We start from the raw sequence: 15,492 nt of genomic DNA, 5'->3' as shown, positions 1-15,492 counted from the left end.
GCTTGTTCTTCACCAAGCTTTTCTTCCACAATTCTTCTCAACCGTTTCTCAAGTATACTTGCATATATCTTACCAGGAATACTCAGTAATGAAATGCCTCTGTAATTCTCACATTCAGTTTTATTTCTCTTTTTATATATGGGTACTATGAGAGCTCTACTCCAGTCATCAGGAATTCGTCCCTCTATCCAGGCCTTCTGAACTATGCAGTGCAGCCACTGTAAGACTTTTATACCACCATACTTGAGCATTTCTGGTCGAATATCATCTACTGCTGCTGTCTTTCCACATTTCAAGCCTTTGATGGCTTTTTCTACTTCAAGTATGGATATGTATTTCTGACTGTATGCCTGTTGAGTGTTTTTTACCGCTGTGCTATCACTGCTTGTTTCATTTAGCAATTTTTCGAAATAATTACTCCATACTTCAAGGATATCTTTTTCTCCCATTTTCATGCCACCTTTATCATCTCTGACTTCTTTTACGGCACTCTTTCCTCCATTTCTAAGCTTCTTCAACAATCTCCAGAATATCTTACCACCTTCTTGATATTTATTTTCTATGTTCTTGCCAAAGTCCTCCCATGACTTTTGTTTAGCTAGTTTTACACAGTATTTAGCTTTCTTACATTTGTCTCTCTCTAAGAATCTGTATTCTCTAAGAGCACAAGATGACTTATTTGCCAGGAACTTTTGAAATGTTTTCTTCTTTTCCTCCACCATGGAGTTCTGATTTTTCTATCCTTGCAGACAACTTCACCACATGCCTTTCTGGCTGAATCAATCAGGGCTTTCTTCAAGGTTTGCCACTGAATCTCCAAGGTTTGGTTCCTGTTCTCAAACTCTTTCATTTTTTCTTCAATAATCTTCGCTTTAAAACTTTCTTACATGTCATTCTTTTCAATATGAAATTCAGTTTTATCCTGCTCAAGACTAAATAGTGATCACTTCCAATTTCAAATCCTCTGTACACTCTGGTGTCCTGCACCAGGGAGAAAACATCACTATTAACAATAACATAGTCAATGAGACTTTTCTTATTCCTTGCCCCTCTTCTCTCCATGTGAATTTGTGCACATTTTTATGTTGGAACATGGTGTTAGTAATAACCAGTCCATGTCCTGAGCAGAAATTCAACCGGTATTTGCCATTATCATGTTATAAAATAGGACATGATTATTACTGTAAGAAAACTATCAATTAAAATTTTTAATTTTATCTGTATCTTTTTTTTTTCCACTAGAGATCATGCCAGTAGAATAACCGGTGATCAAATCATTGTTTCTTTAGTTTACTGTGCGAAATGTAACTCAGCTTGTTCTTGTATATTTGTATATACTCCAGATGATGACCTTGATATGAAGGTTGAAACTTCGGTAAATTAAAAATAGTTATTTATAACATGGTTGTAAAGTCCACGATTTCCAAAATGATTACTGATCACCGTGCAACACTAAAAGAAAGGGTTATGTAACTGCGTTAATGATGGGAATGGACATTATCATGGAAATTATTCCAAGGAGAGAACAATGTCGATTTTGTGTTTGTCCAGTTCAGACCCATCAAACATATTCACAAAAGTCTGCATATATAAGGCACTATAGAAGAGATCTGCAAATTGTCTGCAGTTTTGCATGACACAGTTGGATAAGAATATACAAAAGAACATGCAGAAGCTTATTATGTCTATACATGAATGCAAAGAGTATCAGAAACAAAGTGATAGAGTTTGGTGCTTTGGTCAATATGTTGACATCTCAGATTGTAGACATTAATGAGACCTGACAATCAGAATCAGACATACTAGATGGCATCAAGTGTAAAGGGTACAGTATTTTTAGGAAGGATAGACAGGATAAGAGAGGATGGATGAGCTGCTAACATATTTTTGTTATAAAACTTGTGATATCAGATGACTTGAATCCAGTTAGTGTTGAGACCTATGATTGTAATACTAGTAACAGTGTTTTATATGACAGAGTTTCATGCCATCTGGTGTGAGGTGGAATCTAACAAGATCAAATGCATAGTGGGGTGTTGTTCAAGACCTAGTGGATCAGTTGTTAGTGATGAAGAAAGGTCACAAATAAAGATGATGGGAATGAAAAGAGTAATCCTAATGGGGGACTTTAATTCAAGTGGTTGCCCACAACATTTCAAAAGCATTTGATCAGGTTTGACAAAGGGACCTACTCAACAAACTGCCATCCTACAGTCCCTTCCTCACTCTACAAGTGGATTACCAACTTTCTCGCTGGTTGCTCACTACATGTCATGGCAGACAGTTTACTCTCCTCAGACTTCTCCACTAATGCAGGAGTACCCCAGGGGTCTGTTCTTTCACTCACTCTCTTCCTCTTGTACATGACCCTTAAATGATCCTTCTCTTTCAGTCTTCCAATCCTATCCATAGCTTTGCCGATGACACATCAGTACCCTCTATTCCTCCTTTTCATTTGACAAACCTTGTAGTCCTCAAGTATTAGAATCCTCAAAATCTACCATTACCAGTGACCTGAACTCAGATCTCCTAGCTATATCCCAGTGGGATAAGGACAACCTTTAAACTTCAATGCTACTAAAACTCAGTCATGTCTGATCTCTCATTGTGTGTGTTATTACAATTTTAACATTCCTGAAGATGTCTCTGTGGCAGACAAAATATCAGAACACTTAAACCTGCTTATTATTTCTCATTGTGCTGTATTCATTCCATTAAATTTTATCATGAGTGTAAACCAGCACCTAATTCTAAATATGTGTTTACTGATTCTGTCCACAGTTTAGCTAATGAAGGTATGCTACATGCTTCCTACCCATCTGACAATTTATGCAATCACCCAAATATCCTAAGCTTTAAGACCTGTGTGAATTAAAACATGATTTATTTAGTACTGCACATCAGAGTAAAAAGAGTAAAAACTCTGTTTATAACCATTCTAATGGATTAGAATGACTTAATGGCCTTAAGAGGTAGTTCTTTCTTGTACCCTAGATGATATAAAAAGAGTACCTTAATACTTATATATTTGTATCTTCCATTGGATATGCTGGTTAAATGACTATGTCTTTTACACTGCCACTGTATGCAATTTTTATTACTGAAATGATACATTAGATTTTAAACTGGAAAAGAATAGGGTTACAACGATTAAATTTTCCAGTCTAGTTAGCCAGGCATCTGCCCTTCAACCAACAGGCTGCAGGTTTGAATCCTGACATGGGCATGAATGTTTGTGATTGTCTTTAGGTACGAAATAAATTTCATTGCCTGGTGTGAGACCACCGACCCACTTACTGAGTCCCGAAGTAGCTTGAAAAAAGTTCTGTTTGGTCTCTAGAGCAGAGTTTCCAGACTATGTAAAAATAAATTTAAAAATATATATATAAAACTGTTAAAAAAAATCCTTAGCCAACCCACAGTACAAAATGTACTATATATTAGAAAATAACCTTTCGTGAGTGCAAGCAACATAAAATAAAAAATAAATAAATAAAATTCAATTCAATTCATAAGGTGCATTCAGTAGGACCAAAGACAGAGGTAGTAAATTACAGATGAATCAGTATTTCAGGAATGGCAATAAAGGTATTGGAAAAACAGATAAAAGTCAAAATTCAGGAATGGGTGAATAAAAATATGATGCACTATGGAGGATAATACTACTTTGAAAGATAATAATGCCTTTGTAATTTACCCATTGTTTTATAATAGAGACAGTTGAGTTTGATAAAGTAAATAGTTAACCACCTCACCGGCCATTATGGATCAAATACGCATCCTCATATGCTTCGTATCCATCATATATTTCAATGTAATATCAGTGGTATTACAATTTTAATATGCACTTCGCATCCATGATAACTTCGATGTCTATAGACGTCAAATATCCAGTAGATATGGCCGGTCATTTGAATATCCACGATACCGGCCATATCAAATGGCCGGTAGCATGGTTAATGATGATCCTACTAGATTTTTCAAAGGTGTTTGGCAGATTACCATATGGAACTGTTATACATATTAGAAATGCATTTTGGGATGTAAAGATTACAAGCTGTGTAATATAAATGATGGAACTATACTCATGGAAAATGATGACGCTAGGGATTGTGGGGGGGAAGGGGGGGGAGAGCTGAAATACAGGGGACACAATGCAAAAGTGACTAAGTCAGCTCATAGGATTTATTTGGTTATTGAAAAACATACTAATAAATAAAAATAAGGAAGTTATCATTCCTCTTCATTAGGCTTTGATATGGATGCATCTGGATTACTGTATACAGATCTCACCTGTGCATAGTAATTCAGATATTGTTTGATGGTTGTTAAGAGGTGTATGACAGAAACATTTAATTAATAAAATAGTTTTATAGGACTGGTGAAGAAGAAATATTTCAGCATACTAAGTTAGAGAGGCAGGAAGGAGGGGATTATCGCTGGAAGCTGAGTGAGAGAGCAGTTTTTGCTTGGAGAGTGACAAATGAATGGAACAGATTGCAAACATATTGTAAATGTTTTGTTGGTGAATGTATTCAAGGAAGGGTGTGATAGGTATTGTATAGACCTTCCATGATGAAGATCTATACAATACAGGACACCATGGAGATTCCTATGTAATAATAATAAACATGACACAAAAGGTCAAAGTATAATGCCCTCAACTGTCTATTAATAAAACCCTGGAAAAGTATATGACTCCTGGCTATAACAATTTTGTAAGAGTTGCAAATTAATTACTGTATAAGTGATGGATAACTGAATTTCCTGAGCTTACAGGAAACTTACCACACACAATCATCAGGAAAATCACTGTTGTAAAGATAGCAAGAGAGTACATCAAAATACCAAGAGTCCTTCCTATTTCTTTCTTCTGAGAACAGTCATTTGGGACTATTAGAGGTGGTAATAGAAACCCTAATGCATTCCCTAGCTGTTAAAGAATGATCATATTTTAATTAAAAAAATTAAAAAACAAATTAAATATAAATTATGTTTATTTAGTAACTGCACTATAATATTCAAGAGCATGTTCCAAGACGAACTCAATTGCTGATCTTTCTTGAATTATATATAATCCTTCTTGATCTAGTTTCTCTATGCATTATGGACCTTTTTAAAAATCTGTTAAAATATTGTTGAGGCATAACAAAACTAAAGATAACTGGATGAACAACTCCACATCCAACAACAAGACAAAATCAGAAAATACTGATGAAACATAATGTAGAATCGCACTACACAGTTTTAAAATTATTTTAATGCAATCTACTTTTTTTTCCCTTTACATCTGATAGGATCTATATTAAATAGTTTTAAATATATTTATATTATCTAGTGTTATCTAGGCATCTACCAACCTGATTTCCAAATACACCAATTGCACACGCACGGGATACACTTTCATCACTGAACCAAACTGCAGCTAAGCGTGGAGGAATGCCAAGTATAAAAAGTTGGGCTGCGGCAGCCACAGTCTGACCTAATAAGGCAACATAATATTTGTTGGGGTCCATGCCTATACATTTGATGCATGCACCTAGAAACATATAACAATATCAAGAAACATTTAAATGATTTCAGATTTAAATCTAATATCTTTATAAATAATGAAATATTATCTCAATATTTCATTCCGATAAAGTAAAATTATATTTTACTTCAATGCAATAGAATATTGAATCAGAATTTGTATTCTGAATGCTATATTCAGATATTATCTGAATTTCATTTATTAGAGATTAAAAAAAAAAAAATTGATGAGTATTGTCATGGACAAAAAGAAATTCTATTTAATAAATAAACTAATAACTCTAGATTAACAAACATTATAATAACAATGTTGGGAGACTTATAATAGCAAGATGATAGCTTATAATAACACAGAATAATAGCAATAATAACATTATATTAGCAAGATTGCCGGCCTGGCTGGCCGAGTGGTTAGTGTATCTGCTCTACAGCCAATAGGCTGCGGGTTCGAATCCCACCATGGTCATGGATGTTTGTGAGTGTCTGTGGAAAAACTAGTGGTGGTGGTGGTTGGCAGTAGATGGCTTTGGTAGTTGCGGTCATTTGGTGGCTTGAGTAGTGGAGACAGCGTTGTAGAGCAGGTGATCTCCCTCAATGAGTCTTTGGACTCCCTGGAGGTGTCAAATAATAATAATAATAATAATAAGATGGGCAGCTGCATACTCTGTTGGAGGAAGTAGGGGAGGTAAGGGATCTTGGGTGATGATAGATAGAAACCTGAAATTCAGAGAACATGTTGCAAAGGTGGTGAAGGTAACCCAGAAGATTGCTGCAATGCTGAGAAGGATGCTGACCTACAGAGATAAAAGAGTTGTCATTCCATTGTATAAAGTCCTGATCAGACCACACTTGGACTACTGTTCTCAAATATAGTCCCCAGGATTTGAAGGGGATAAATAGACTGTGGAAAGGGTGCAGAGGCAGATAATAAGGATGGTATCAGGACTGTACAATGATAGTTATGAAGACAGGTTGAGGGAATAGGGACTGCTGAGAGGTTTTAAACTGTTGAGAGGTTTTAAACTGTTGAGAGGTAGTTACAGCATTGACATTGGGGAGTTCTTTTGTTTGGTGGAACATGGGAAAGGAGCGAGGAAAGGGGCCATTCCTGGAAGTTACGAAAGGAAGCTGTGAACAAGAGGGTGAGGAGTGGTTTCTTTGCATGGAGGGTGGTTGAACCATGGAATGCACTGCCTGATAGTGGTGAGAGCACAAACGATCAATGACTTCAAGGAGTGGTATGATAGACTACGTGTTTTCTAGGATGGGCTCCCACAATTAGTCTTTTGACTCCATGGATGCCTGAATCATAATATAATAATAGCAAATTATTATAAGGAATATGAAAAAATATTATTTTTCTAAAATGACTACAAATTATGATCAGACCTGGAGCCAAAAAAACTCATCACAGAAGCATCCATTATCAACCAAATGATCATACTGCTCTTGCCTTAAACTCATTGTTTCTATATGCAAAAGAAGTCTGGGCAATGCATTTCACTCAATGAAAACTCTATGCAAAGAAATTGTTTTATGCAACACACCACTGCCCAACTTCCAAGGATGACCTTTTGCTCTGTGTCATGTCTTCTTTCACTCTAAGAAAAAACCGTTTCTGAATTAACCTGGTATAATTCTTTATCAACGTGTCTCAACCAGGCTCTGCAGAAGGCATTCCCTTCTGCAGAGCCTGGCCAACATTCCAAAGATCTGCTGCTGCCTTATTCACTTTTTTCTGAACCTTTTCCAAAATTTCATCTCATGTGCACAGGTAAGTCATATGATCACATCTGGTTCCTTAAAATGTTAGAAACTTGATCAAAGTGAGAATTTCCATAGTTCTTGTGTTAATCTCAAAAAGTGTTAAAGATAACTATAATATCAATATATATAAATGCAAATAATGTATATGGTTAATGGATATTTAATTAAACTGAAAAGTATTATAAATTATTGATAATTATAATAATTTCCATTTTAAACAATGATAATCAATGCTCCAAATGGAAAATTTTATGAAACACCTGATTCATAGTGGAACAAAGGAAGTAGACACAAAATTTGTTTTAGCAAAATAGTTGAAAATCCTAATTAAGTTTGCAACTATTTTTACACAGATTTTGTAAAATCTCTCATGATAAATTAATGTTTTCGAGTTCGATTTTAGAGAGGTTTCCACATATATAAAATAGAATTTATGTTGTAAGAAAATAAATGTAATAATATTACTGTAAAAATGCATTAACTCTTTTACCTCACTGAGCTGTATGTAAAGCAAAAAGAGGGGATTAACCCAGATTAGAACAATGTCTAAGCAAAAACAAAAGTTCGCAAGGTCTTGCGAACATAAAAATATGTGCCCAAGAATGGAGGGAGCCAAAATGATGTCATCATGCTGGCGGGTAATCCTGGAAACTACATTGTAGTAACAAAGGATTACAGATGATATAAAAGGACTAAGATGAGCCAGAAAATGCGGTTCTCGATTTTAGGTTAGTTTTGTCATTTCCCGGAGAACAAAGGTTCTGTGTGTGTATGGAGATGAGGCCGTTATCCTGCTAGGATGTATGAACGGTTAGGAGAGTGTGACTACCTGCAGACACAATGCAAACTTCAGCAGTTCCTTTCCAGTTACCGATGGGAACCGCAACTGCAGTACAGATGGAAGAATCACCCGACCTTCCCAACAAACTCCATAGCAAGAACCGCTATATCGTTCAGGCATCGATCACAACCTATGGTGGTGAATACGTAATGAGGTATTGTAAAATTGACCGAGATGTGTATGTAAAGGGCAACCATAAGCACAAATTTTGTTAATGCTTTGTAAAGGTGAAATTGGAATTATTTTTTGTAATGAGAGTGCTTACAGGAATTTGTTAGTAATGTGTTAAGTAATGAGTTATGGTTACAAAAAGGTTAAACTGATTGTCAATTTGTACATATAATGGAAGAAAATAAGCTAATGTGTAACTTAGGGAATAGCTGCATGCTTAATTTAGATTAGTTATTAACATTGTGATGGGATTAAGTAAGTTGCATGTAATACAATCAGTTGTGTTGCCCCTATTGTATTTAGATAGGCAGAGAGAGAGATATATCATTTACTCTTGGATGTGTATATTGTACATTCTTTCTAGGTTTAAATAAAATGTTTTGTTTGTTTACTACCTTGCCTGATCAATTGCGAATGCACTATTTCTAAAAAAAACCAGCAAACCTGCATGCTCTATTGATTAAGAATTACCATGACTTGCTATAAGAAAATATGTATATTAACTAAGATCTTGCCTGTATTCCTTACCGTAATTCTCAAATTACATTAGTTCAATTAGAATGGTGAAGTCGTTAAAAAAATAAATTTTTCTGATTGATTAGTGCGAGAATTGGTAACCTGCATGTCGTAGATAGGCTGATAACTTAAAGTCTGTTTGCTAGCAGTGGGAACAGGAAATAAGATTAAGTAGGATTGCAACTTGGAATGTAAGGACCTTATATGAAGCTGGGAAGTTAGATAACCTTATACAAGAACTTGAATCAGTGAAAATTGACATTGCTGGTATCAGTGAAGTCAAATGGACTAATAATGGAAAAATAAACAGAAAGAGCCATTCAATTATATACTCATGTGGAGACAGACATAGAATGGAGTACATATGTATTAAAAAATAAGATTGCGCAATCCTTACTTGGATTTTGGCCCATAAGTGACAGGATAATTGCATTAAAAATTGCAGCTCAAATGCATCTACTTCTGATTACCCAGATGAAGATGTAGAATGTTTCTATGAAGGCATTCAAAATGCACTTAACAACGCTAAATCAGATGACATAACTATCGTTATGGGAGATCTAAATGCTAAAGTAGGCTCAGAAAAGATCTCTTCCTGCATGGGAAACCAGGGCCTGGGACATAGAAATCCAAGAGGAGAAAGATTAATACAGTTCTGTGAAGAAAACAATCTGGTAATAGTAAATACTTTATTTAGCCACCCTCCTAGAAGACTTTACACATGGAAAAGTCCCAGAGACAGCTGTAGGAACCAGATTGACTATATAATGATTAAAAAAAGATTCCAGAATAGCATCTTACAAGCTAAAACTTACTCAGGGGCTGATATTGGATCAGACCACAACCATGTGGTCATTAAGGCAGAAATAAAATTAAAGAAAACAATGAAACCTATAAACATAGAAAAATATGATCTTGGCTCCCTTAAACATCAAGAAATACAAGATAAATTTTTAAAGGAACTGGCACAATCCACTGCTGTTAATGTTCCCGATTCCACCAAGTATCCTTACCCTAAAGATGAGATTGAGGATAGATGGCAGAAATTTAAAGAGGGCATAAAAAAGGCAGTAAAACAAACAATTACCAAATTTGTTTCCAAATTTGGTAATTGGTAGAGTACAGAACAAATGTTCTGAATACAACAACTTAAACAAGGAGATCAAGAAAGAATGTAGGATTGCAAAAGAACTACGGCTCAACAACAAATGCAAGGAAATTTGAACTTCTGGACAAAAAGCACAAAACCAGAGAACTTCATGAAAAAGTTAGGGAGCTAACTAGCAAATCTTGCAAACGGGTAGGCTCTCATTGCATTGAAGATACCAGTGGAAACATCTTAATGGAGAAAGACAAAATAAGGGATAGATGGGTAGAGTATTCAAAGGAACTCTACAATCATGATAGAATAGATAAGTCAATGCAAGAAGATTTGGAGGGGGCCCTACTGTTCTTACCTGGGAAGTAACAAATGCCATTAGGAAACTGAGACCAGGAAAAGCTCCAGGAATAGATGAAATTATGGCAGAATTCTAAAGGCTTTAGATGATAAGGCTATAAGATCACTGACCGACATATGTAACAAAATATACGAAACTGGACACCTGCCAAAAGATTTTAAGCAATCAACGTTCCTACCAATACCTAAAAAATCAAAGACAATCAAATGTGAAGAGTACAGAACAACCAGTCTGATCAGTCAGATAGCAAAAGTTAAGTATGTTATATATCATCCTAGAAAGAAATAAACATAAAATCAAAATCAAAATGGAAATTAATGAAACACAATCTGGTTTTCAGGAAAAAAAGGAACTAGAGAAAGATTCTTCAACATTAGAACTATTATAGAAAGATATCTGGAGAAGCAGAAAGAAGTCTACTTATGTTTTATTGATTACTTGACAATATACAACATGCACAAGTAATCAAATGCATCAGAAATTTAGGAGTAGATGGAAGATACCAGATTACTGATAAATCTATATTGAGAGCAAATTGCCTCAATAAAAAGATCAGGATAAATCTCAGAGGAATTCCTAGTAAAGAAGGGTGTCATACAAAGCTGTGTTCTTTCTCCTATATTGTTTAATCTCTATGCTGAAAATATCTTCCAGCAATTAGAAGAATTTAAAGGAGTCAGCATAGGAGGAAGGAATATAAACAACTTAAGATATGCAAATGATAGAGTACTGCTAGCTGAAAATAAAAAAAGATCTTCAAAATCTACTAGGAGAGAGAGACGCTGAAGCTAAGTGAAAAATATGGACTTAATTTCAACTTCAAAACAACTAAAACCATGCTGCTGGTAACAAGAGAAAAAGGGAAAAAATCCAATATAAATATGAAGATCAGAGGAAATACTTAAGAATAAGTAAAGAGATATATATTCGGGTCAACTAATTACAGAGAATGGAAAGTGTGATAAGGAAATATTAAGAACAGAAATTGCTAGATCAACCTTCATTACCATGAAAAACATTCTGACCTCAAGGGAAATTCACACAAGAATTAGGCTGTCCAAATGCTAGATATGGTCAACACTGATATATGGATCCGTGTGTAGAGGCTTAAGTGCTGTGAGGACATCATATTGGAGGCTTAATGGATTGTATACAGCACTCAGAAAGGATTAAAACAGAATTTAATACTTCCTATATATTTCATCTCAGTAAATGAGACATCTTCAGGGATTACGAAAAAACTAATGTAACATCAAAAACAAATAACACACAATACTAAGCCCAACCACGTGGGTGACACTAAAGTCCTATCTAGGTGGAGCGCCCTCTAAGAGTAGTTGTAGGTGGCCTGGAATGTAAAGTGGGACCTCTGGTGATAAGTGTTTCCCAAATCTTAGGAAGCTTAATACACCCATATTTGTTGATATTTGGTTGATTCCTGAGAGCTGCTGCTGATTCTAAGAATAGTCTCTTTTTTTTGAATTTGCTGTGGTGGAGCATGGTGGTTTTTTTCCATGAGATCCTATGGGTTGTATCCAAGACACGGTCGGCCAAGCCTGACTGACCATAATTATGTTTTCAGATGTATGACTTATGTTCCTCCAGACAGATAGTGGCTGATCTGCCTGTCTGTCCAAAGTATACCAGTTTACATGAGCAGGGTACTTTATAGACTCCAGGCACCGAGAGAGGAGGGAGCTGATCTTTTGTAGAGCGGATAAGGGTAGCAAGTTTGCAGTGGGGGCTTAAATGCTGTGTGTAGGTTGTACTTTTTTAAAATCTTGGCTATTTTTTCGGATGTAGGCTATGGTGATGGCATGTCTAAACTCTTTCTGAAGAGAAGACCGAGGAGAGAGGGATGACCTGATTACTTTTTTAATACTGTGATCACTGTAGCCATTGGAGAGGAAAGTGGGTGTATGTGGTCAAGCTCAGTTGTAAGGGCAGTTCCACTGGAACAAAAATTGTGGGCACTCTTGGTAAGAGTTTTCATAATGCCATATTGTTGAGCGGGGTGGTGGTGGGAGAGTTTGTGAATGTATCTGCCTGTGTGTGTGGGTTTTCTATATATAGTGAAGGAAGGTGTACCATTGGGAAGGCGTGTAACTAAGGTGTCTAGGAAGGGTAAACAATTGTTCTTTTCCTTTTCCATTGTAAACTGGATATTGGATGTAGGCTCCCTCCTCTCTCAGTGCCTGGAGTCTATCAAGTACCCTGCTCATGTAAACTAGCATACTTTGGACAGACAGGCAGATCAGCCACTATCTGTCTGGAGGAACATAAGTCATACATCCGAAAACATAACTATGGTCAGTCAGGCTTGGCTGACCGTGTCTTGGATACAACCCACAGGATCTCATGGAAAAAAACCACCATGCTCCACCACAGCAAATTCAAAAAAAAGAGACTATTCTTAGAATCAGCAGCAGCTCTCAGGAATCAACCAAATCTCAACAAATATGGTTGTATTAAGCTTCCTAAGATTTGGGAAACGCTTATCACCAGAGGTCCCACTTTACATTCCAGGCCACCTACAACTGCCCTCAGAGGGCACTCCACCTAGATAGGACTTTAGTGTCACCCACGTGGTTGGGCTTAGTATTGTGTGTTATTTGTTTTTGATGTTATATTAGTTTTTTGTAATCCCTGAAGATGTCTCATTTACTGAGATGAAATATATAGGAAGTATTAAATTCTGTTTTAATCCTTTCTGAGTGCTGTATACAATCCATTAAGCCTCCAATATGAATGATATATGGAGAAGAAACCTGGACAATATCAAAATATTGTAAAAAAAACTAAAAGCCTTTAGATGTGGATCCTCAGAAGAATTCTTAGAGTTCCAGACTACTAAGAAAAGGAAAACCACCTACCCCAAGGTAGGTGGTTTTCCTTTCAATGGTTTTCAACAGATTCCTATCTTCTCCAGTTAAGGTTAACAAAGGCGCTGCTGATATTAAGATACAAGAATAAATTTTTAGAAAGATATTTCTAAATAAGAAATTTCTAGATCTAAATAAGATAGCCAAAGATTATGGTATGATAATATCAACAGAAAAATCAAAAACTATGGCCTTTAAAGGACAAGATCCAGTAAGAACTAAAATAGTAATAGATAACAAGATCTTAGAGCAGGTGAATTCATTTAACTACCTAGGATGCATGATCACATATGAAAATGAAAAAGATATACACATAAAAATTGCAAAATATTTAAAAATAACAGTTGTAATTAACTCTATATTTAAGCCAAACCTAGTTCAAAAACAAACCAGACCAAAGTATACAATACATTAGCCCTACCAGTCTTAATGTATGGAAGCAAAATCTGGACAATAAAACAAAAAGACAAACAAAGATTAACAACAGCAGAAATGAAGTTTATGAGGAAAACTGTAAAGTATACTCTATTTGATCACAAAAGAAATGAAGAAATTATTATTATTATTATTCAGGCCTCCAAGGAGTCAAAAGACTCATCGAGGGAGGTCCTTCCTAAGACATAAAGTCTGTCAAGACTCATCGAGGGGAGATCCCCCCGCCCCTGAGAAACACAAAGTCTATCATACCATTCTTTAAACTCACTGACCGTTCTCCCTCCCACCACTCCATCAGGCAATGCATTCCACGGCTCAACCACCCTCCACACAAAGAAACCACTCCTTACCCTCTTGCTCACAGTTTCCTTTCGTAACTTCCAGGGATGGCCTCTTGTCATCACTCCTTCCCGCTGATCAACCAAGTGAAAGAACTCCCCAGTGTCAACCCTGCAACCACCTCTCAACAGTCCAAAAGTCTCAACCACATCACCTCTCCTTCCCCCATCCACCAAACTACGCAGTCCACATTCCCCCAGCCGATCCTCATAACCATCCTTGTACAGTCCCGAAACCATCCCCGTCATCCGTCTTTGTATCCTTTCCACAGTTAATCTATCCCCTTCAAATCCTGGGGACCAAATCTGAGAACAATAGTCCAAGTGTGGTTTGATCAGAGACTTATACAATGGAATGATAACCCTCTTATTTCTGCAGGTCAGTGTCCTTCTCATAATAGCAGCAATCCTCTGTGTTACCTTCACCACCTTTGCAATAGGTCCCCTAAACTTCAGGTTTCTATCAATCATCAACCCCAGATCTCGTCTCCCCTACTTCCTCCAGTATAACTCCTCCCATAGAGTATGCAGCATCCCATCGATGTTTCCCAAACCTCAAGACCTTACATTTTGCTGCATTAAACTGACACCCCCATTCATTTGCCCATCTATCTAGCTTATTTAAATCCTCTTGCAAGGCTAACACATCTGCACTATTACTAATAATCCTTCCCAGCTTCGCATCATCCGCAAACAACTGAATATCCCCCTGCAATCCACTGGCTATGTCATTGATATAAAGGTTAAACAATATAGGTCCTAGTACTGATCCCTGTGGGACCCCACTTGTAACCCTCTGCCTCCTGGAAACTGCTCCACCATACACAACTCTCTGATACCTATCAGACAGCCAATCCTGAATCCAGTTGACCAATCTGACATCCAGACCCATGTGTTGCAACTTAAATATCAGCTTATCATGTGGCACCCTGTCAAATGCCTTTGCCAAGTCTAAGAAAATTGCAGTATATGCCTTTCCCTCATCTAATGTTCTTGTAACTTTATTATAAAAGGCTAGCATATTGCTAAAACAAGAGCGTCCTTTCACAAATCCATGTTGATTCTCACAGATAACATTACCCTCATCTGCCCAATGCTGTATACGGTCCCTCACTACTTTCTCCAAGATCTTAACAACTACTGATGACACACAGACTGGCCTATAATTAGACATTTCCAGTCTGTTACCACCCTTATGCAATGGCACTATCTTACCTTCTTTCCATTCCCTGGGCACCTTTGCCAAAGCCAGACTTTCATTGAAAAGCCACGTAAAAGGTACTGTCAATTCCCTAGCACATTCTCTCAAAACTCGTGGTGAAATACCATCCAGTCCCACAGCTTTACTGACATGCAGAGTACTCAGTATCTGAAACACACTCTCCTCCTGTACCTCCAGACCTCGAACCAGTCCTATCCCTCTAGCATTAAAACTGACTCCTCTAGGATGAAATACTCCAATAAAGTGTTCATTGAACAATTCCACTATGTCCTCTGCATCAGTCACTCTATTCCTATTTTTATCCCACAATATCATTCTTCCACAGTCA

At 36.6% G+C, this 15,492-nt stretch overlaps 1 protein-coding gene across 3 annotated transcripts in view; it reads right to left on the bottom strand.

The window, feature by feature from the left end:
* Window positions 1–15,492, bottom strand: part of LOC150093134 (choline/ethanolamine transporter flvcr2a-like) — a 203,069-nt gene that overhangs the window by 116,941 nt on the left and 70,636 nt on the right. For all 3 annotated transcript variants that reach the window (XM_090413323.1, XM_090413325.1, XM_090413322.1), the window contains exons 3-4: window positions 5,361–5,539; window positions 4,789–4,933 (exon numbers count right to left, since the gene is read on the bottom strand). In XM_090413323.1, coding sequence (XP_090269449.1) covers window positions 4,789–4,933; window positions 5,361–5,539 — 324 coding nt within the window. The remainder of the gene's footprint in view (window positions 1–4,788; window positions 4,934–5,360; window positions 5,540–15,492) is intronic.

Source organism: Typopeltis vanoorti, chromosome 24 (assembly GCF_054136105.1).
Source record: "Typopeltis vanoorti isolate ZY-2024b chromosome 24, IOZ_Tvanoo_1.0, whole genome shotgun sequence".
Classification (NCBI taxonomy): Eukaryota; Metazoa; Arthropoda; class Arachnida; order Uropygi; family Thelyphonidae; genus Typopeltis; species Typopeltis vanoorti.
The sequence above is the reverse complement of the archived record's forward strand: the minus strand, read 5'-3'. Positions and strand labels throughout refer to the sequence as shown.